Source organism: Nomascus leucogenys, chromosome 16, assembly GCF_006542625.1.
Source record: "Nomascus leucogenys isolate Asia chromosome 16, Asia_NLE_v1, whole genome shotgun sequence".
Taxonomy (NCBI): Eukaryota; Metazoa; Chordata; class Mammalia; order Primates; family Hylobatidae; genus Nomascus; species Nomascus leucogenys.
The window spans coordinates 5037084-5061026 of record NC_044396.1 but is presented as its reverse complement, the minus strand read 5'-3'; the positions used below and the strand labels follow the sequence as shown (position 1 = coordinate 5061026).

Here is a 23943-nt window from a genome sequence, read left to right as displayed (position 1 = left end):
GGTGCTAGGCACTAGTTACATAGTAGTGAAAAAAAGTTGCAGTCTCTGCCCTGGTAGAACTTACAGCCTAGTGAGAGAACAGACATTAAAAAGTGAACACATGGGCCGGGCGCAGTGGTTCACACCTATAATCCCAACACTTTGGGAGGCCGGGGCAGCGGATCACTTGAGGTCAGGAGTTCGAGACCGGCCTGGACAAATGGTGAAACCCCGTCTCTAATAAAAATACAAAAACTAGCCGGGTGTGGTGGTATGTGCCTATAGTCCCAACTACTTGGGAGGCTGAGGCAAGAGAACTGCTTGAACCTGGTAGGCGGAGGTTGCAGTGAGCTGAGATCGTACCACTGCCCTCCAGCCTGGGCGACAGAGCAAGACTCTGTCTTAAAAAAAAAAAAAAAAAAAAAAAGTAAACACATGGCAGGGCATCATGGCTCATGCCTGTAATCCCAGCACTTTGGGAGGCCAAGGTGGGAGAATCACTTGAGCCCAGGAGTTCGAGACCAGCTTGGGCAACATGGTGAGACCTCCCATCTACACACAAAAAAATTTTTTTAATAGATGGGTATGATGGTGCATACCTGTAGTCCCAACTACTCGGTAAGCTGAGGTGGGAGGATGGCTTGAGCCCAGGAGGTCAAGGCTGCAATGAGCCATGATCATGCCACTGCACTTTAGCCTGGGCAACAGGGTGAGACCCTGTATAAAAAAAAAAAAAGACACTAATGAATATATAATACAAATTGAGATCGATGCTATGAAGAAAATCAATAAGACGTTATGAGAAAGAACAATGGAAGCGACTTACTTTGGATTTTAGGGAGACCTCTCCAAGGAAATGATATTTATTTAAGCAGATAGCTGAAGAATGAGAAGTCAAGTTAGAGGGAAACCACATATGCAGATGTTTTCAAAATACTGAAAGAGGGCCAGGGTGGCTAAAACATAGTAAGCAGAGTAAGCATCATAGTTGAGGTTAGAGAGAAAAGTAAGACCAGACAGACCATGGTAGAAAATTGGGATTGTAATCCAAATGTAATGAGGAACAGAGAACTAATGTGATCAATTATATTTTTGAAATACCATGTTTGGAGTTGGTATGGAGAATGGGTTGGAGGTATGGAGAATGGTGTGGAGAATGGTTAAGAGCAGAAAGTGGGAGACCAGTTGTTGTAGTCCAGTTAGTTGATAATGAGAGATTCAACTAGGTAGAGTCAGTAGAAATGGAAAGAAATTAGTGAATTACAGATACACATTAGATGCACAAACCAATAGGTTGTACTCATGAACTAGATTTAAGAGTTGGGGGCAGCGGAAGGGAGGAGAGGGGGTAATTAAGGAAAACTCCCATGTTTCTGCCTTGAGTAGCTGGGTGGATAATCATGTCATTTACCAAGATTGGGGAGAAAGAAAGAAAAAGAGCTGGGAGAAAAATCAAATTATAGATATAACTTTGAGATATTCTATAGACTGAGCACAGTGGCTCACATCTGTAATCCCAGCACTTTGGGAGGCCAACGCGAAAGGATTGCTTGATCCCAGGAGTTTGAAACCAGCCTGGGCAACATAGCAAGACCCTAATTTAAAAAAATAAATAAATGGCCAGGAGCAGTGGCTCACGCCAGCACTTTGGGAGGCCAAGGTGGGCAGATCACAAGGTCAGGAGTTCAAGACCAGCCTGGCCAACATGGTGAAACCCTGTCTCTACTAAAAAGACAAAAATTAGTTGGGCGTGGTGGCACGCGTCTGTAATCCCAACTACTCAGGAGCCTGAGGCAGGAGAATCGCTTGAATCCGGGAGGCAGAGGTTGCAGTGAGCCAAGATCATGCCACTGCACTCCAGCCTAGGTGACAAAGCAAGACTCTGTCTCAAAAAAAAAAAAAGTTTTATATATATATATGTATATATATATATATATATGAATTTTTGTTCATTCCTACTTAAGCAGTGGAGGAAAAGTGTGAGTATATATATAACTTTTCTTTTTTAAAGGAGATATCCTACGGATATATCAATAGAGAGATAAAAGAATCTGGAGCTTAGAGAAAAGTTCTAACCTAGGAATATAATTTAGGAATCACCAGCATAGAGATGGTACTCAAAGCCAAGGAATGGATGAAATCACCTAGATAGAGACTAGTGGGAACCCCAGGACTGCCCTTGAAGATTCCAATATTTATAAGTGGGGTTGTGGAGGAGGAACTAACAAAGGAGGCTAGGAAGCAGCAGCTAGAATGTAGAAAGAAAATCAAGTGTGTGATTTTCTTTCTAAGAAATGAGAGTTTTTCCAGAAAGGGGCAGAGTGGTCAACTGAATCACATGCTACTGAGAGTTTGAGTAAGATTCAGTTCGGTAAGCTAAAGGTTGTAGGTAGCCATGATCAGAGCTATTTCAGTGGCGTGGGAATAGAGATGAGGCTATGTGGACAGCCCACATAGACAAACTATGAAGATGAGGAAAGAAGTGAGGGAATTGCTGGAGAAGGATGTGTGGTTCAGGAAGGAACTTTTTTTTTTTTAAAGATAGAAGGTATAAAATCATATGATGTTCAGTAAAGAGTAAACTAATAACACTATAGAAAGACAGGAAGATCAACAAGTGAAGTACAAAAAAGGTGAGGGGGATAGGATCCAGGGTACATGTATTGGTCTCTGATAGATGGGTCACTTCTTCATTTTACAGATGGGAAGAAAATGGACACAGAACCAGGTAGGTTTGTAAGTTTGGCCATATACTTTACTTGATGTCATCAGCTGAAAATGAAAAGTTTGAGGAGGAAATAATGGAATATAATAGTCATCGTGGGGGCTAGAAGAGAAGTGTCCGAGGGAAACTCAGCAGGGTTGCCAAGCAGGTGATCGTTTGGAGTTACTGTGACTCACTTAAAGGGAAAAGAAGAAATGCCAGTTGTGTGATTTTCTGCCTAGCAGCCTTTGTGCCAGCACAAGGTGAATGGTTGGGTTCGTGCAGAGTTGAGGTTTTGATAGGTGAGTGTGGCAGAGTGGTGCTGAGGGGCAAAGGAGTGGGGGGACTGGCTAAAGGGAGGGACTTTTAAGCTGGTTAAGGAAGGAAGTGAATTAGAGGAAGCAGATTGGAGTCTCTGAAGTAGACCTGAAACATTTGAGCAAGTGAACTGGAAGCATAGGAGGTAGAGTAGGGGAGTGGGTTGTGGTTTTGAAGTAAGTGGGAACTCAAGGTTTTGAAGTAAGTTTCTGGTGATACTAGTTTCCTATGACTGTGGGATGTATGGGTGAGGTGGAAGGGAAAAGTGGGACATCGCAAGGGAGTTACATGGGTCATCCACATGAAAATCACTGAATGTCAGGTATTAGGGAAGAAAGGAAGATTTTGAGCAGTGTTGAGAGCTGCTGGTTGACTATAGAAGGAGAAGGATAGTAAAACCAGGTGGCACTGAGCATCAAAGCAGAAAGGATTTTTACCAAAAGGGAAGCATGGGAAAGAATGTTCTGGAAGCAGCAGAGGGGCAGCAAGCTAGGCTCTGACTGTGTCTTGTGACACTATGTATATGGCATGTTTGGGAAAAAATAGCTTCATTTTGGAGAGGCATAAGGAAAGCAGTGTTCTTAAGAGATAGTAAGCTTTCAGAGAAGATCAGGTAGGAAAGGAAGCAGTCAGAAGTCTGAGGCTGTTCTTATGAGGCTCTAGAAAGGTGGGCACTGCTTGGCACAGTTGCTAAACTGTACTCTTGGCCTGTCACATTAAGTGCTTGTTCAATGAATTAATGAATAAAAGAGAAGAGCTTACCTCCTCATGGTCAATTTTTAAATTGAAGTAAAATATAAAATCTACTTATTTTAACTATTTTAAAATGTTCAGTTCAGTGTGTTTAGTACATTCACATTCACACTGTTGTGCAACCATCACCACTGTTCGTCGCCAGAGCTTTTTCATCTTCCCAAACTGAAACTGTGTACCCATTAAACAAAAACTCCTCGTTTCCTCCTCTGCTCCTCCTGGGAGCCATCACTCTACTGCCTCTATGAATTTGACTATTCTAGGTACCTCATATAAGTGGAATCATATATTTGTCCTTTCATGACTGGCTTATTTCACTTAGCATAATGTTCTCAAGGTTCATCCATATTGTGCATGTATGAGAATTTCCTTCCTTTTTAAGGCTGAATAATATCCTATTGTATGTAAATACAATGTTTTGTTTATCCATTCACCTGTCAATGGACATTTCTGTTGCTTCCACCTTTGTCTATTGTGAATTACACTGCTATGAACGTGGGTGTGCTAATATCTCTTTAAGACCCTGCTTTCAGTTCTTTTGGGTATATACCCAGAAGTGAAATTGCTGTATCATACAGTAATTGTTTACTCTTTTTGATGAACCACCATCCTGTTTTCCACAGTGGGTGCACCATTTTCCATTCCCAACAGTGCACAAAGCTTCTAATTTCTCCACATCCTAACACTTGTCATTTTCCGTTTATTTGTATAATAAATCCTTATGGGTGTGAGGTGGTAGCTCATCGTAGTTTTGATTTGTATTTTCCTAGTGATTAGTGATGTTGAACATCTTTCTCATGTGCTTATTGGTCATTTGTTTTTCTTTAGAGAAATATTAGTTCTCTGCCTATTTTTTAATGATTATTTTCTTACTGTGGATTTATAGACCCCTTTATCAGAAATATGATTTGCAAGTATTTTCTCCCATTCCATGGGTTGCCTTTTCACTGTTGACTGTATTGTTTTATGCAGTTTTAAATTTCGATGTGGTCCCATTTATGTGTATTTTCTTTTGGTGCCTGTACTTTTGACGTCACATTCAGGAAATCATGGCCAAATCCAAAGTGAGTCTGTCTTTTCCCCTAGAATGGTCTTGAAACCCTTCCATAGATTTATTGTCGGCCTTTATGTGAATGGTTTTAACAACTGAGAAATGTACTACAATGTCTTTATCTTTGATCATCCACTTAACCTTTATCAAATAAAGATTAGTATTTCCCTAGCTTCCAGTACCTTTTCTCCCTACTCCTGTCGCCTCCTCACATCACTCTTCAGCTTCAAAACTATAATGACTATTTCAGTAGAAGACAAATTTCTAGTTCCAAACTTTAAAATATAAACATCAAGATACTTCTTCCATTGGCCCTGGTACCAATGTTTGTGCATTTACTGAACCTGCTTTCTGGGTTTCAGAAAACAAGAGTCAGATTTCAATAATGATTATTGAAATACTCTACTGAATAGGTCAGAACTTAATTTTTTAACTTTTATTTTTCACAGAACCACATGGGCTCAGACTTAATTTTTAAGATTCCATTAAAATATTTTGGTTGAAAATGTGATTTCATACTTGTCATTTTAAGGAGTATTTGTCATTTACACTCTATTATCTTCTTCATTTAGGGGCCACTGTATTTTGTGTTGCTCCGAATGCAGTATTTCCATTTGAACTGTATAATGAAGAATACTTAGAGCAAAGGGATCTCTATCTGACTCAGTGCCAACAACAGCTGGAACAATTTATTGCCACATATGGACCTGGGACAACTATTTTCTCTAGTGATGAATAAGCAATTTAAGGAATTTTTGTTAATTCCTACTTAAGCAGTGGAGAAAAAGTGTGAGTATTTTGAGAGTGACTTTGAAGTAATGCTTTGATAATACTTTGTACAGGAATATGTTACAATACTATTTTTAAAAATATAAAATATAGTCCTATCAAAACTAATTGCTAATGGGATAAATACTAATCCAAACCTCTAAAACCAACAGAATTTTAAAACTTAGAACTATGTGGACAATTTAAAATGATAAAGTTGTCAAGGAGAATACTATAAAGAAAAACCTGTTAGCCCAGAATACCAGTGGTGAACAGGTAAAAATGTAAAGAATGTTGCAATTTAAGCAGTGTGTAAAATGGCAACCTTTATGTAGTTCACTCTACTGTCACAAGATGGCAATAACTCTTTACCTACAAATTACTCTAAAACATTTTTCTTCCACTTGTGAACTTGCTAAACTGATGAGTAAATACTTTATATAACCCGAAGCTTCAAATGTAAGGCCTTTTCATACTTTTTACTGGCATGTCCATTACATAACTACTGTTTTAGAAGCCCTAAATATGGAATTGGGAAAAGCCTTGGAAGTTTTCCATATGTATATGCTAGGTTAAATGAAAAAAATACTTTACACGGAAACAAGGAGCCAATAACTTACAAACTGGCTCTCTAACCCTAACTGGTTACAAGAAAGGTTCCAAAAGGCAAAGAAACCAACTTGCAAATCTAGTCCTCATTTTTGGAGGGAAGATATCTGCTCTGAAAAGATAGGGGCACCATGAGAAAACAAATCCATCTTGTAAAATTTATAAATCCTTTTTAGTTCAGTTTCCATAACTTTAATAAAAGATCAGTTCTATTCACAGAAAAGCAAAATGTCATTACCAAATTCCCACTTTATTAACCAAGATGTTACCATGCATCAATTCTTTCAAAACTGGTCCCTTAACAGAGATGCTTAACTACACAGCTGGACCTCTCCCATTCTCCACAGGACCCAGAGGAAGTTGTTCACTATTCTTGAATACCTACTAGTAGCAGGGAGTAAACAGTATTAGTTTTCAGAAGCCAAAGGTAGTGTTTCTGTTTTTGTTTCTTGAGACGGGGTCTCTCTGTCACCCAGGCTGGAGTGCAGTGGTGTGATCTTGGCTCACTGCAACCTCCACCTCCTGGGTTCAAGTGATTCTCCTGCTGGGATTACAGGTACACTCCACCATGATCGGCTAATTTTTGTATTTTTAATAGAGACAAGGTTTCACCATGTTGGCCAGGCTGGTCTTGAACTCCCGACCTTAGGTGATCTGCCTGCCTCAGCCTCCCAAAGTGCTAAGATTACAGTTATGAGCCAACACGACTGGCAACAAAGGTAGTTTTCAACAAAATATTTACATATTACAGTTCTATAATGTTAAGACGTTTATTTTGTGCTTCTCAAATACTACATTTCAAACATGTCTGGCTCTCTTTGGGGGGAAGGCAAAACACATTCCTATTTTATAAAACTAGGATCCTTTTACAATTGGAAAGCTTAAAAACACTATTTTTTATTTTTATTTTTGAGATGGGCTGTCACCGTTTGGAGGGCAGTGGCGCCATCTCAGCTCCCTGCAGCCTTGACCTTGCAAGCAATTCTCCCACCTTAGCCCTCGAGTAGCTGGGACTACAGGGACATGCTACCACCCTGGGATAACTTCTGCATTTTTTGTAGAGGTGGTATTTTGCCGTGTTTTCCAGGCTGGTCTCAAGTTATCCTCCCATCTCAGTACCTCAGCTTTCCAGTGTTGGGATTACAGGAGTGAGCCACCATGCATGGCACCAAGATGGCTTTTATTTACTTATCTATATTTATATATACATATTTATATGTAGCTGTCACCCAAGCTGTAGTGTACTGATGCAGTCATAGCTCACTGCCACCTTAATCTCCCCAGCTCAAAAAACCCAACCTCAGTCTCAAAGATGGTTACTTCACCACAAAAAAATTAAAATGTTTAAATTTCTCATTAAAGAGTAGAAGTGTACATTCAGAAATTATGGGAGGTAATTCGTTAACATTAAATATGATGCCAATGGTATTTTAAAGGTTACTGGAGAATTAGAAGGGGGTGGGGTGCAGGATGAAAAATTAATGGGTGCAATGTACACCATTCAGGTAATGGCTGCACAAAAAGCTCAGACTCCAAACTACTTCATATACCTATGCAACATAACTGCACTTGTACCCCCAAGTCTATACTGAGGGAAGTGACTAAGATGTTGCTATACAGGTTTTATACCATTTATCATATAAAAACTATAACCTTGGTAAAAGGAATTTGTAAGCTAGTACTCAACAGGAGAAAAGATTTAGCTCTAAACCTTCACCCAGATATAAATTCAGCTTTAGAATTCTTGCCAATTTAGTCCTAGACAGACTGGTCTGCTCAGTCATTTCTCTTAACATAGCATACTGCTTAGTTATTACATGTACTAGTATTAGGATGAATTTTTTGTTCACAAAGATGAAAGCAAACTGAATAAAAAAGGTGAAACCTTTATCTGTAAGGGGGAATTTGATTGCTATTTGGTATTAAAGAGTTTTAAGATTCCAACCACCTGGTACAACAGCAGGCTCTGAAGGGGAAGCCAGACAGGGAACCTAGAGGTACAAGCAATGTCTCCCCAGCTGTCAGCCTCAATGAGAATCACCACCCATAAATAAGCTAATTATTGACAAGATTATCTTTCGAATGTGTTCAAAACAGGTCTGACTAGTGACTATGAGAATGGAGCTATTTAGAGTTGATTTAAAAGAAAACACTTTATTGTTCAGCAATTAAAAGTTAGCAAAATATGTATTTTTCTCCATAATTCATTGTGATGTTATCAACATCAAGTAAAATGCTCATTTTCATCATTTGCTTCTGTTCATGTTTTCTTGAACAAGTCTTCAATTTTCCTTCCAAAATGCTGCATGCCACACCTCCAAAACAAAGTCAGAAACCACAGTGAAAATCATTCCATACTCAAAGTTCTCATATAACCTCAATATTCACAAGTGCCCCTCAAAAAATTAATGTTGAGAATACCACACATGCAAAAGCAACTTCAACAAGAATCTGCCCCCACCCTTTGAAGTTTATCAGATACTTTCTGAACTGTCAGCAGACATAGTTGCTTGACAAATCACTTACTTGAGGTAACGAAGGAAGCAGAAGTATTTTTAAACATGACAGCTAAGAACATTCATCTACAGCAACCTATATGCTAAAAAGAAAGAATATTCACCCTTAATTAAATTATTGCCTTATATACATGTCAGTAATTAATCAATGTACATTACTGGCATCTCAGTCTTAAAATTATTTCTTCAAAGACACCCTCAGCTGGGTAAACGGCAAAAAGTAATTTAAGTCATCATTGTGCCAGCTATTAAACCTATCTGTCAAGAATACATCACATAACTAACATTAATTAAATTTAGGTACCTCGATACATGCCGCGTGATCCTAGTAGTTTTTTCACAGCCTTCTACAAGTTTTTGGAAAACATTTGTCATGATGACCTTCATACACCTTCACCTCAAAGGCTTTCTTGCACCTGGAAATTAAATATTACATTTTGAATTCCCATTTTTATTTGCATTTTGTTGGGCATCTTATATGTAGGAATGGTCCAAGAAGAGAATCTCATTCCTTTAGGAACTGTACTTGCAACTTACCTTTCAGATTCCCAAACCACTTTTTAATAAAAAAATACTATTATTCTATTACCTTTTTCTGCTTTTTTGATAGCCAATACTGACAAACCCAAACCTCTGTAACTGAGTATGTTTGTCTGATTAGCACCTAATAATTCCACAAATGAGCTTATTCCAAACTGGAAACAGGAGCCATTAGCACTGGCAGGAAAATGGTGGAAACATTTCATGATATCCTTCACTGTGGCAGTTTTGATTTTAAGACATAATGGTCATAGTACACAGCCATTGCTTTTCTGTCTCACAGCTCGACGAGGATGAGCTATGAGCCAGGTCAGATGTATAAAAACTAACGTCAAGACCTTCACCTAAAAACATTATAACGGCAAACCTACCAGTTTCAGAACAGGGATACCTATATTGGCATTTTTACTGGACACATTCCTGTAAAATTAAGTCCCAAGTTAACTAAAAACTGCAAAGAACATGGACTGGGGCAAAAAATCATGTCATACAGCACCCCAGGAGAATAAATCATTGAGCCAGGCAGCAATAGGAAATGATTTATGAAGACATACAAGGTTAGACCTTGCAAAAACAATCATTTTCATGTGCTGAAATGCTGCAAATATTACACACAATATTAGGAATATAAACTACTGGTTTGAATAATTCAAAAAAATTAACTGAAACAAAAAAAGTTTCAGTTTAATATTATGATTCACAGGAACTACAGACAACTACATGCATAATCCTGTTTTTACAAAGCTTAAAAAATGGGCCGGACACGGTGTCTCCCGCCTGTAATCCTAGCACTTTGTGGGGTCCGGGGCGGGTGGATCACCTGAGGTCAGGAGTTCTGGACCAGCCTGGCCAAACCCCGTCTCCACTAAATATACAAAAATTAACTGGGCATGATGGTGGGTGCCTGTAATCCCAGCTACTCGGGAGGCTGAGGAAGGAGAATCGCTTGAACCTGGGAGATGGAGGTTGCAGTGTGCCGAGATCGCGCCACTGCACTCCAGCCTGCACGACGGGAACGAGAATCCATCTCAAAAAAGCAACAAAAAAACCCACAAAGCTATCCACACGACCCCCCTCCCCAACAAAACCCAAAGACTGATGGGCACAAAATTCCAAATGGTGGATACCTATGAATAGGAAGCAGGAAAATGTAAACAATAGATATCCTGGTATTGGTAATATTATAGTTCTCAAATGTATGGGTGGATTCTTTTGTATTATGCTTCAGAACTTTCCTGCACTACCAATTTTATCAATTATTTAGTTTGGAAATTTTTAGAAGTCCCAGCACTTACCAGTGAAAACAGAATTCAAGCTACTGAAGCCTCAAAAATAAGAATACCAAAAATATTTCAAGGATAGGCCATGACATTCGTCTTCTTGACAGTTAATGATTATTTCAGACGACGCAATGCATTTCAAATTTGAAGAAAAAAAAAAAACCTATACCAAGTCTCACTGATGAAATTTTAAAATTTGTTTCTATGGCTGGGCGCGGTGACTCACGCCTATAATCCCAGCACTTTGGGAGGCCTAGGCGGGTGGATCACGAGTGGTCAGGCTGGTCAGGAGTTCAAGACTAGCCTGGCCAGATGGTGAAACCCCGTCTCTACTAGAAATACAAAAATTAGCCAGGCATGGTGGCAGGTGCCTGTAATTTCAGCTACTCAAGAGGCTGAGGCAGAGAACTGCTTGAACCTGGGAGGTGGAGGATTCAGTGAGCCAAGATCGCACCACTGCACTCCACCCTGGGAAACAGAACAGACTCTGGCACACACACACAAAAAGTTTCTGAATAGCTAACAGGTTTTCCCAGCCTCCCAGTTGCTGACCGGTTTCTTCTGTATTATGTCCAGAAATACACATCTCTATGTAAATACAAGCATCTCCGTGTGTAGCAGGCATTTAGCCTAAGGGCCTCCTATACTCGCACGTGTTGTTCTCCCACCTCCATGCCTTGATTTTAGAGCGTATTACGAAGGAAGGTCCAGGAACAAATACCGACTAGCTCTACGAATGGGTCGAGACTAGTAATGACTCAGTAAACTGCGCTTATTACAATTTCAAAGCCACTCACAAAGTACGGTTAACTAAGGGTCGTCCTGACACCTAAGGGATAATCACCTTCCTATTTATAAAATGCTCCCTTTTAAGGAAAACAAGCTGCCTACTAAGAGCCTGAAACCGCCAAGGCCGCACGCACAGCTTTGCTGGGGACACAAGAGAGATCTGGCCAAGGCAGGGTGGAGCACGAAGCCCCCGACGGTCCCTTGCAGGTACCTCCTTAAGTCAGAAGGCCCTTGACCAGTTTCTGAGCAGAGGACAGTGAACCGGTGTTGACGGAGAAAGGTCAGCTAAGCCTCCCAGGTGGTTACTCACAAAACGCGACTGCGCAGATGGCTTGTGGGGAAAGCTCGTGGGCCTTGGGGGCACCGGGAGCGTAGCTTTTTGGCCTACGCAGCAGCCGCCCGCTCCGCTGCGCCCGGGGAAGGGACAGGAGCCGCGCTCGGCACCCATATGGCGGAGGAACCCGGCACGTAAAGGAGGAAGACCTAAGACCGCGATCACTCTCACCTCGCAGAGCCCAGCTACGGGCCCGCAAGCTCCGCCGCCGCCACCACACCGGCATGACTGACGGCTCTTCGCGCTTCTTCCCCCCTCGCCAGTCGCGCGGGAAAGGAAGAGCGACATCGGAGGGCAGCTCTTAGACACTCCGGTGGCCCCGCCCTTTCCGGTACGCGGCCCCGCCCCTCCGCGAGTGCGAAGGGGGGCTGAGTGCAGGGGCTCTGGGGAGAGGGCTGAGAGGAGATGAGGCCCGCACCTTAGCCCTCTGCTCTGGTTGCGCGGTGCGGCGACGCTGTGTGCCACACAGCAAGTTTATGTGGGGGCTTTGCGACTTCCCGCAGGGGATTTTCAGGCTCAGGAGTAGCTCTGCTAGAGCTAGTCAATGATTAATCTACCAGTTTGCAGTGGATGCAAACGAGCAGAATATGCCCTAAAAGGCCGGGCGCAGTGGCTCAAGCCTGTAATCCCAGCCGTTTGGGAGGCCTAGGCAGGAGGATCACCCGATGTCAGGAGTTCCAGACCAGCCTGGCCAACATGGTGAAACCCCCATCTCTACTAAAAATACAAAAAAATTGGCCAATTGTGGTGACGCGTGCCTGTAGTCCCAGCTACCCGGGAGGCTGAGGCACGAGAAATCGCTTGAACCCGGGCAGCGGAGGTTGCAGTGAGCCAAGATAGCGCCACTGCATTCTAGCCTGGGTGAGGCTCCGTCTCAAAACAAACAAACAAACAAACAAAGTATATATAGCATTCATAAAGCAGTTACCTACCTTGTTTATGAACATGTTGTAATTTGCTATTGATTTCCATGTCTTATTACTTCTGTTTTTCTCATCGTATTATAGAATCCTGGCTGCAAAGCACTGGGCTTGATGCTGGAGGAGAAAGGTTTATGATCTTGTTGCCAGAAAGAATACACATGAAAGCATATGATTAAACAATTGACTCATTTAAAGATAGGTCATCTCTCTTTAATTTTTTTGGCTTTTGTTTTGTTTTGTTTTGAGACGGAGTCTCGCTCTGTCGCCCAGGCTGGAGTGCAGTGGCTCGATCTCGGCTCATTGCAAGCTCCGCCTCCCGGGTTCACGCCATTCTCCTGCCTCAGCCTCCCGAGTAGCTGGGACTACAGGCGCCCGCCACCACGCCCGGCTAATTTTGTTGTATTTTTAGTAGAGCCGGGGTTTCACCGTGTTAGCCAGGATGGTCTCCATCTCCTGACCTCGTGATGCGCCCGCCTCTGCCTCCCAAAGTGCTGGAATTACAGGTGTGAGCCACCGCGCCCGGCCAATTTGTTTTGTGTTTTGGTTGGTTGGTTTTGTTTTTAGAGACAGGGTCTCCCTCTGTTGCTCAGCCTGGAGTGCAGTAGTGCAGTCATGGCTCACAGCAGCTTCCATCTTCTAGGATCTTCAAGAGATTCTCCCACCTCAGTCTTGAGTAGCTAAGTGCTCACCACCATGCCCTGCTAATTTTTAAAAGGTTTTGTAGAGATGCAGCGGGTCTCACTATGTTGGCCAGGCTGGTCTCCAACTCCTGGCCTCAAGCTATCCTCTTGCCTTGGCTTCTCAAAGTGCTGGGATTACAGGCATAAGCCACAGCGCCTGGCCAATCTCTCCTTTAGAAACTGGAAATCTAAGAAATGAATACAAAATCCAGTAGAAAATTTCAATTTGTCTCAAGTAATATAGAGTATGAATATCTAAGCCTAGTAAGCCTAGCAAAACAAATTGTGATTGTACCTCCTTTAACAAAGGATTGCAAAGTATTTTACAGAAGCTTGAAAGTCTTTGCTTGGGCCTCCAGATGGAAGCCGTTTCTCCTGTTAAGTAGTGACATGGACCTCAACCTGCTTCTTGGACTAGGATTCCTGGCTGGATGTTGCTTCCACAATTTTGCAACCTGGGCTGTCACCTCCAGTGTGAAGGGGAAGCTGTGGGAGCCACCATTACTAAAAGGTACAAGTGAGAGTTAGTTTGGACATTAAATCCATAGATGCTAAGGCAACAATTTAGGCAAGTTCTTGGTGCCACTGAGCCCAGGGACATATGATAACTGGAGGCAAACATGGACAATTCCCCTGCCATGGTTCCAGAGAGGATAGCTCCTGCGTTGCTAACAGCTTTGTGTTGTCTCCTGCAGGCATTCACAGGGCATTCACTGGCCTCTACTAGGAAGAAATAGCTGAGCTGGGTAGATGGATTAGGAAGGGGCCACTGCCTTATTGACTTACTATGTTCTTTCTTCAGAAAGGATACAATTAAATATCTTGACTAAAATTTAGATGTTGCCAAAACTGTGCAGCCACCCATTTCAGGTTATCATCTTATGTCAGTTACTTTGATTAATAATGTCATTAAATGTATGTTTTCAACTGCAAGTAACAAAATATACAACTAAAGTAGCTTCTGGAAAATGAGGAGTATATTATTCTATATTATAAGAAATCCAGAGTTAGATGGCTCTCGGGTTGATTGATTTAGCAGGAAAACACTGTCAGGGTTGCTGGTTGACTTCTCTGAGATTATTGGTTTTCCCTTCATAGTTGCAAAAAGCCTCCCATAGCTGTAAACATCATATCTTTTTTCTTTTTGTTTTTTTTGAGACAGAGTCTTGCTCTGTTGCCCAGGCTGGCGTGCAGTGGCGGGATCTTGGCTCACTGCAACCTCTACCTCCTGGGTTCAAGCTATTCTCCTGCTTCAGCCTCCAGAGTAGCTGGGATTACAGGTGCCTCCCGCCACGCCCAGCTAATTTTTATATTTTTAGTAGAGATGGGGTTTTATCATGTTGGCCAGGCTGGTCTCGAACTCCTGACCTCAAGTGATCCACCTGCCCTGGCATCCCAAAGTGCTGGGTTGTACAGGCGTGAGTCACTGCACCCAGCTACGTCTTCATATAACAACATTCAAAGGTGGGAAGGAGGGGCATTTCACATGTTTCTCTTTTAACCAGGTTGGAAAATCTTCCCCAGAATGCCCACAGTAGACTTGTTTTCAGGTCTCATTGGCCTTGATTGGGTTACAAGTCAAGGCATTATCAGCTTATAATATGGGAAAGTGGACTCTGACAGAAAGGGAAGGGAGATGGCTGTTTGGTAGGCTGCTAATAGTGCCTGCACACAGGGGAAACTTAACTTTAAAGTGTGAGCATATTGCTGTGAATCCATGAGCTCTCTTCTCATTACTATTCCAAGTGAGAGAAGATTACAAGGATATGATGAAAGATACAGGAATTCTGACAAAGAATGGATACAGATTTCCAGTTCCACTTCTGTTACAAAAGCAAAAATAGCTTTGCTTTAGCATAGCTTTATTGGCATACAAAAACTACACATATTGAAAATGAAAAATCGGAGAAGTTTTGACATATGTGAAACCATCACCTGTGAAACCATCACCACATTCAAGATAATCAGCATATTCATCATCCCTAAACATTTCTTCATTCCCTAATCCAAAAGTCACCCTCACATCACTCCCCTCAACTGCACCAGGGAACCACTGATTTGTTTTCTGTCACTATAGATCAATTTGCTTTTTCTATAATTTGTTTAAATGAAATCATTCAGAATATACTTTATTTACAGTGTTATTGAGGTATTATTGACATACAAAAAACTGCACATATTTAATCTATACAATTTGATGGGCCAGTATGCACTGTGTTTTTGGTCTGGCTGCTTTCACTCAGCATAATTATTTTGAGATTCATCCATGCAGTTGTGTGTTACAGTAGTTAATTCCTTTTTATTACTGAATGGTATTCCCTTATCTGAGTATACCACAATATTTTTTCTGTTTTTTGTTTGTTTGTTTGTTTTTTGAGACAGAGTCTCGCTCTGTTGCCCAGGCTGGAGTGCAGTAGCAGGATCTCAGCTCACTGCAACCTCTGCCTCCTGGGTTTAAGCAATTCTCCTGCCTCAGCCTCCCGAGTAGCTGGGACGACAGGCACCTGCCACCAAGCCTGGCTAATTTTTGTAATTTAGTAGACATGGGGTTTCACCATGTTGGCCAGGCTGGGCTTGAACTCCTTGCCTCAAGTGATCCGCCTGCCTTGGCCTCCTGAAATGCTGGGATTACAGATGTGAGCTACTGCACCAGGCCCCTGTCTTCTTCCTCTTCCTCTTCTTCCTCTTCCTCTTCTTCCTCCTCTTCTTCTTCCTCTTCCTCTTCTTCCTCTTCTTCTTCCTCCCTCTCCCTCCTCTTCCACTTCCTCCTCCTCTTCTTCTTCCTCTTCTTTCTCTTCTTCCTTCTCCTCCTCTTCCTTCTCCTCTTCCTCTTCCTCTCTCTCTTTTTCTGTTGAAGCCTTTGTATTTTTTCATCTCTATTGAAGACTTCCTTGACTTCCTCTCTTCTTTGAGTTCATTTCTTGAGTTTCCTCTTCCTATGCAAAACTTGTTTTCCTATAGTTTCTTGTTGGAAAAATGAAAAGTTTAATGTTCACTAATTTATGTTTTGCTCTCAGTAAAGGGATTTTTGGAATTTAGAACTCCCTTTTCCCTTTCGAGTCTATCATCTCCAAAAGGGCTTAAGAAAGTTAATCTAGAGACTTAGAGTTGCCTAGAAGCCTTGATTACTAGTGTCCATCATTTCCCATTGTACTTTTAAGATATTCACTTGTGTGTATGGCCAATTGATTTTTGGCATGGGTGCCAATACCATCTATGTGGAAAGGACAGACTTTCCAACAAATGGTGCTGGGAAAACTGGATATCCAATGCAAAAAAATAAAATAAAATAAAATAAAATAAAATAAAATAAAATAAAATAACAAAATAACATAAAATAAAATAAAGAAGTTGGACCTTTATCTGATATTATATAAAAAAAACTCAAAATGAATCAAAGACCTAAATTTAAGAGTTAAAACTGTAAAATTCTAGAAGAAAACATAGGTGACAATCTTCATGACTCTGGATCTGGCAGTGATTTTTTGGCTATAACACCGAAAGCACAGGCAACAAAAGGAAAAATAAATTATACTTCATCAAATTAAAAAATTTTGTGCATCAAGGGATACTGACAAGAGAGTGGCTAGGCTAGTCTCCAACTCCTGGCCTCAAGCGATCCTCTTGCCTTGGCTTCCCAAAGTGCTGGGATTACAGGCATCAGCCACAGCGCCTGGCCAATCTCTCCTTTAAAAACTGGAAATCTAAGAAACAAATACAAAATCCAGTAAAAATTTCAATTTGCCTTAAGTAACATAGAGTATGAATATCTAAGCCTAGCAAAACAAATTGTAATTTTTGTTCTTTATATATTCCAAATATTTTCTCCTAATCTGTGGATGGCATGTATTTAATAACACTGAACCATACACTTAAAATTGGTTAAGATAGTAAATTTTGTTACATGTGTTTTACTACAATAAACAATTTTGTTTTTATTTTTTTTTGAGATGGAGTACTCACTCTGTCGCCCAGGCTAGAGTGCAGTGGTGTGATCTCAGCTCACTGCAAGCTCCACCTCCCGGATTCAAGTGATTCTCCTGCCTCAGCCTCCCAAGTAGCTGGGATTACAGGTGCCTGCCACCACTGCCTGGCTAATTTTTGTATTTCTAGTAGAGACAGGATTTCACCATGTTGGCCAGGCTGGTCTCAAACTCCTGACCTCAAGTGATCCACCCACTTCAGCCTCCCAAAGTGCTGGAATTACAGGCGTGAGCCACCACATCTGGCCTACAATAAATAATTTTTTAAAAGACATTTTAAAAAGGAAAAAAATCCACCTATCTTCACATGGGCTCATTTTCTGCTTCTCCTTTCTGGTGATGCTCCAGTCATCATGGCCTACTCTTAGTTCTTGGAACATGTCAAATAATTTTCACATCCCAAGGCCTTTACTGTTGCCTGGAATTCTCTTGTCCCGGATTTTTGAATGGCTGACTTCTTTCCTTTTTTTTAAATCTCAATTTTAATGTCAACTTCTCAGAGAGGCCACATTTCCCCTACCTGCCTAAAGTGGGCCAACTCCAAAACATCTCCCTTTTAATTTCCTTCATTAACACTTAACATAGGCCGGGCGCGGTAGCTCACGCCTGTAATCCCAGCATTTTCGGAGGCCGAGGCAGGCGGATCACTTGAGGTCGGGAGTTCGAGACCAGCGTGACCAACATGGAGAAACCTTGTCTCTACTAAAAATAGAAAAATTTAGCTGGGCGTGATGGCGCATGCCTGTAATTCCAGCTACTCGGGAGGATGAGGCAGGAGAATTGCTTGAACCATTGCACTCCAGCCTGGGCAACAAGAGTGAAACTCTGTCCAAGAAAAAAAAAAAAAAGACACTTAGCATAATCTGCAATTTTCTTGTTTATTTACTTGCATACTTTTACACCCTCACTGCATATAAATCCTGTAAGAGGAAAGTTCTTGTCTTATTCACGTTTTTATTCCTGGCACCTAATACAGTCCCTAGCACTTAATAAATATTTGTTGAATGAATAAATAAATGAATCACACATATGTGCTGATTTGGAAAAATTTTCAAGATATTTAAAAATTTTAAAGCTAGGTGCAGAAGGTATTTGGAAAGACTACATTTTTGGTTAGATTTAAAAAATGCTGGACGGGAGGGAGGATCACTTGAGCCTAGGAGTTCAAGACCAGCTGAGCAACATAAGGAGACCTGGTATCTACAAAAAATAAAAAAATTATCTGGGTATGGTGGTACATGCCTGGTGGTATAGTCGCAGCTACATAGAGTCTCAGGTGGGAGGATAGCTTGAACCCAGAACATCGAGGCTGCAGTGAATCTGATCTCACCACTGCACTCCAGCCTTGGTGACAGAGTGAGACCCTGTCTGACAAAAAAAAAAAAAGAAAGAAAAAGAAAAAGAAAAAAGAAGCATATATATGATTGTTAATGCATAGGACTTTTTTTTAAGAGACTACAAAACACCTGTTTATGGCTGGGCGTTGTGGCTCCCACCTGTAATCCCAACACTTTTGAAGGCCAAGGCCGGTGGATTGCTCAAGCCTAGGAGTTCCAGACCAGCCTGGGCAACATTGTGAAACCCTGTCTCTACAAAAAAAATACAAAAAAATTAGCCAGGCATGGTGGTGCGTGCCTGTAGTCCCAGCTACTTGGGAGGTTGAGGCACGAGAATCACTTGAGCCCGGGAGGTGGAGGTTGCAGTGAGCTGAGATCGCACCACTGTACTCCAGTCTGGGTGACAGACCAATACTCTGTCTCAAACAAACAAGAAAACAAAAAAGAACCTGTTTGTAATTTTATAATGAATGCCTCTAGGAGTGAAACTTGGGTTTGTGGGGAGAGTGATCTTTTTATTTTTTATTTTATCATTCTTTCCTATTTGGATTTTTATTATGCATATGTATTGATTTTGTAATTAAATTAAATTGAAAAAATACTATTAAAGTAGTACATTTTCTCTGCAGCGTGCAAAAATAGACCATTTCTAAGATTTGCCCCATCAGCTCATTATTTCTTCATCCTGAGTGGCATTATAAAAAGGGTTCAGCATTTTCCAGCAATGAGTGCCTCCCTGGGGGTCGCTGATCTCTAAGTTGCTGAACTGAGCCAATGCTGACAATTGCAAATACAAATAAAACCACTTCAAGGGGAAAGTTTCATGGTTTAAATGTGATATAGTTAGTTTATCAAAAGCAACTTTTAAAAAATAGCACTTCTTTGATAATATAATCATGATTACCTTAGAAAGTTTACGTTTTGTAGATAGACATACATGTCGATTCAGGGATATATAGGAGATTATTTTTTATGGGCTGTCATAATCTATAGTCTGCACTTACATATGTGAATCTCATTAGTAATTTAATACATTTGGCCCTCGGCCCTTTTTCATATTAGTGAATGATTTAGAGAGCCTCCCATGTCCCCTAGATGTTTACAGCAGAAAATGGGGTTGGAACTGGTAGGAAGTTGGCTGTAATAACCACATCCTTGTGCTTTTCCTTGCTCAATGGTAAGCATGTCAAAATAGAGTTAATGCAAGAGAAATGTAAATGACCCTAGTCATAAATGCATGACTTTTCTATATAAGATTCTTTTACCTCAAGCAGAATTATTTTTAAACATAATATTGACATTGAGATAATCATAGTATTTATACCTCTCGTCAAGGTTAAAGTTCCAAATCTGTGGAAAAATACATTAAATTGTCAGAAACTAGGGCACTGATCTAAATGAAAATTGATTCTTAAACACTTGAAATATATGAACTTTACTGAGATAATTTTGGTGAAAATTAACTAAATTACTTATACTTATGGTTTCTGCCAGGATCCAAAATAATGAGGTAGCCACAGTGGCTTTAATTGTCAATGTGAGACACTAGTGTTTTCCTTTTCTGTTTAAACATTTAAATTTTATGTTAAGAATAAACTTTGCAAATAACGACTTAAATACTACAAATTCTGAATGCAAAGGAATGTTTTAAAATTATTCAAGCTGGCCAATGAGACCTGCTGGGAAGTCTGCTAGGGGACTTGAGGGAAGGTTTTCTTCTGTGATGAAGGGACACATATGGGAAGAAATGCCTCTTCTTCCCATTGATATTCTCATCTAGACACTGAAGGAACACCTGGCCCTGCTGCAAATGTCTTGTTAAATGAGGGGAGTTTATCTGAGATGGCAAAGTGGAAAAGAGAAGGAGCCCAGCAACATAAAGACATCTAATAGTCACCAAATTAAATAGAATGAACTAGCCAGGGAGCCACTCCAGCGTAGGCTTCTTGTTACGTAAAATAATAATTTTTTTAACTCTTAAAAAAGTATTCAAGAATGATTACACAGAGAGTCCAGAATGTGGAAGTAATTGAAACATTCAAACTAAGGTTATATTATGTATTCACACCTCAGGGATAATATAAATTATGTCCTGAAATTAACATCCCATTAAAGCTTTCAGCAAATTACTATAAGGAATCAGCAACCCTTTTCTCAAATTTTACCAGCTTCACTTTTTTTTGAGACAGAGTCTCGCTCTGTCGCCCAGGCTGGAGTGCAGTGCAGTGCAGTGGCACAATCTCGGCTCGCTGCAACCTCCACCTCCCAGGTTCAAGCAATTCTCCTGCCTCAGCCTCCCGAGTAGCTGGGACTACAGGGTTGTGCCACCACGGCCAGCTAATTTTTCTATTTTTAGTAGAGGTGGGGTTTCACCGTGTTGGCCAGGTTGGTTTCGAACTCCTGACCTCATGATCCGCCCACCTCGGCCTCCCAAAGTGTTGGGATTACAGGCGTGAGCCACATGCCTGGCCACCATCTCATTTTTAAGGGACAATAAGTATGCTGTTCTCAAAAGTCTCCAAGGGAAAAAAATAATGATCGACAAGGAAGATATTAACTGGAAGGAACAGTTGACTAGAGGGGATAATGTTGCAATTGCAGCCAGGTAGAAAACTGATTTGAATATCCTTCATGTGTGTGTGTATTTACATATGTGTTCTTGTGTGTTACATACGTATATGTCAGAGATTCCTGTGCCCCAAAAGACAAAAGTCACCTTTTAGAGAGTGTCATCCTTCTGTGTGTATGAGCCCTCTCCCAGGAGCCTGGAAACTTTGGTCCACTGGTGAGGTTACACATGGACATGGGCTCCCTACCCCCTTGATAACCACACAGGACACAAAAACAGCAAGGCCCTGTTTAAAGAAAAGAAAATGAATGACTATCTTCCATTTTGCAACAGCCATCATATATAAATCTTGTAGTTCTTCAAACAAATAACATTTTCTCATGTGGATAAGCCTTTACTCTCTGGCTAGCTGCTATACCATATCTAGGGCCTCCACCCCAACAAACCCCGCCCCCCCACCCTCCCCCTCGCCAGGGTGGGGTATCTTGGAGCAGAGGTGCTTAGAGATGATAGGTGGATTCAAACACTCCCTGATTTGTTTGTGATGGGTTAAGTAAGTGAAGTTTTGTCTAAAAACGGGGTCACCAGAAAGGAAGTTACAGTCCGGCCCATGGGAATGACTTCCTCCAGACCCCTCAGGAAGAAATTTAGAACAAAGAACAGAGGTCAGATTTCAGTCCTCAGTGCCCCCACATCTGAGGTCTACATGCCAGCAGATCCACCTGGTGGGGGTCCAGGTTTCTGAAAACAACTCAGATACATGTGCTAAGATGTTGAGACCTATAATTCCAGCTACTCGGTAGGCTGAAGACGGAGGATCGCCTGGGCCTGGAAGGTTGAGGCTGCAGTGAGCCATGATAGTGCCACTGCACAAAGTGAGACCCTTTACACAAAGTGAGCTACCATGCCCGGCCGACTATTTGTATTTTTAAAAATTGATGTATGGGATTCTAATCTTCTTTCTTGCTTTCTTTTCTCTTCTCTTCTCTTTCTTTTCTTTTCTGTTTTTATGGAGTCTCACTCTGTCACCCAGGCTGGAATGCAATGGTGTGATCTCGGCTCATTGCAACCTGCGCCTCCTGGGTTCAAGTGATTAAGCCATTCTCATGCCTCAGCCTCCCCAGTAGCTGGGATAACAGGCCCCCACCCCCAAGCCTGGCTTATTTTTGTATTATTAGTAGAGACAGGGTTTCACCATGTTGGCCAGGCTGGTCTCGAACTCCTGACCTCAAGTGATCCACCTGCCTCGGCCTCCCAAAGTGCTGGAATTACAGGCATGAGCTACTGCGCCTGGCCTGATACTAATCTTTTATCAATTAACAGATATACATTGCAAATAACCTCTCCTGGTCCGTTTTGTTTTTTGGTAGGTTTATGGAGTTTCATGTTCTTGGGAAGTCTGTGCTTCCCAGGAGCTCCCCAGCACCCAACACCTCAGCATTTCTATAGAAGATTTCTGGTAACCCTTATGTCCAAATCCTTTAACATGCCTTTCAAGGTCCTCATTGATTTGAAAATTGGAAGTAATATAGTACTTATTCCTAGGATTTTGTGGGTTACATGAAATAATATATATGAAGAATCCACCCCCCTCCTCAATGCACTTTCCTTCAAGTATCATGTTTTACTTGCCTGCTTTTTCCTCTGTCTAGAAGTTTCTTTTCTTTCTTTTCTTTTCTTTTTTTTTTTTTTTTGAGACGAGTCTCACTCTGTCGCTAAGGCTAGAGTGCAGTGGCACCGTGTCAGCTCACTGCAACCTTCGTCTCCTGGGTTCAAGCAATTCTCCTGCCTCAGCCTCCCCAGTAGCTGGGATTACAGGCTCCCACCACCACGCCCAGCTAGTTTTTATATTTTCAGTAGAGACGGGGTTTCACCATGTTGGCCAGGCTGGTCTCGAACTCTTGACCTCAGGTGATACACCCGCCTCGGCCTCCCAAAGTGCTGAGATTACAGGCGTGAGCCACCGTGCCCAGCCTCGAGGGTTCTTTTCATCCCTCTTTGCCTTCCTTGATCTCTTACAACTGAGTTAGGTGCCCCTGGCAGACACTTTTTGTTTTGTTTTGTTTTGTTTTTAGAGATGGGTTCTCACTTTGTTGCCCAGGCTGGATTCAAACTCCTGGGCTCAAGATCCTCCTGTTTTAGCCTCCCTCACATTCGGTTCATACCATCCAGAAATAGTGTTTAACCAGTGATCTGAGCATCCCTTGGCCCAGTCAATATGACACAAAAAATTAACCATCACGTATGTCTAGCAAAGGCAGCATGCTTCCGGAGTCAGCCACTGTAGGGCAGCTTCCTGTTTGGCAAGCAGAGTTCAGGTCATGGCAGAAGTATCAGCTACCTTGGCAGCCCAGTTCCATGGAATGGATTTAGAAATTGTTACTATAAATCCAGCACAGGTTAGTTTCATCTCATGATTCTGTAAGTCACTAATAACCCATAAGCTTCCTTCCTCTCCTCTCCTCTCCTCCCCTCTCGTCTCCTCTCCTCTCCCTCTTTCTCTCTCTTTCTCTCTTTCTTTTCCCTCCCTCCCTCCCTCCCTTCCTTTCCCTCTCTCCTTTTCTTTTTTCTTTTTTTTTTTTTGAGACAGGGTCTTGCTCTGTCACCCAGGCTGGTGTGGTGGCTCAATCACAGCTCGCTCAGCCTCGTCACCCTGGTAAGCCCCTTTCTTTTTAAACTAGCTAAAGCAGATACTGCAGCCAAACTCAAACTGATATACCTTCCTTACACGTGGGGGTGACTTTATGACCCAGTTCTGGCCAATAAAAAAATAAGTGGAAGCAGCCAGGTGCAGTGGCTCACGCCTGTAA

At 41.6% G+C, this 23943-nt stretch overlaps 1 protein-coding gene, 1 long non-coding RNA gene and 1 other non-coding gene across 3 annotated transcripts in view; 1 reads left to right on the top strand and 2 right to left on the bottom strand.

The window, feature by feature from the left end:
- The window catches only part of MCMDC2 (minichromosome maintenance domain containing 2), a 51308-nt gene extending 42877 nt beyond the window's left edge, over positions 1 to 8431 (top strand). The window contains exon 15 of the mRNA XM_003274795.4: positions 5378 to 8431. Coding sequence (XP_003274843.2) covers positions 5378 to 5544 — 167 coding nt within the window. The 3' untranslated portion in view covers positions 5545 to 8431. The remainder of the gene's footprint in view (positions 1 to 5377) is intronic.
- Positions 8310 to 11966, bottom strand: LOC105737655. Its single transcript, XR_001113344.2, has 4 exons — positions 11813 to 11966; positions 9003 to 9114; positions 8709 to 8781; positions 8310 to 8497 (listed from the first exon to the last, which is right to left on the bottom strand). It is a non-coding gene; the product is annotated as an uncharacterized LOC105737655 (long non-coding RNA).
- Positions 8856 to 8944, bottom strand: LOC115830729. Its single transcript, XR_004026281.1, has one exon. It is a non-coding gene; the product is annotated as a small nucleolar RNA SNORD87 (small nucleolar RNA).
- Positions 11967 to 23943: the final 11977 nt, after the last annotated feature.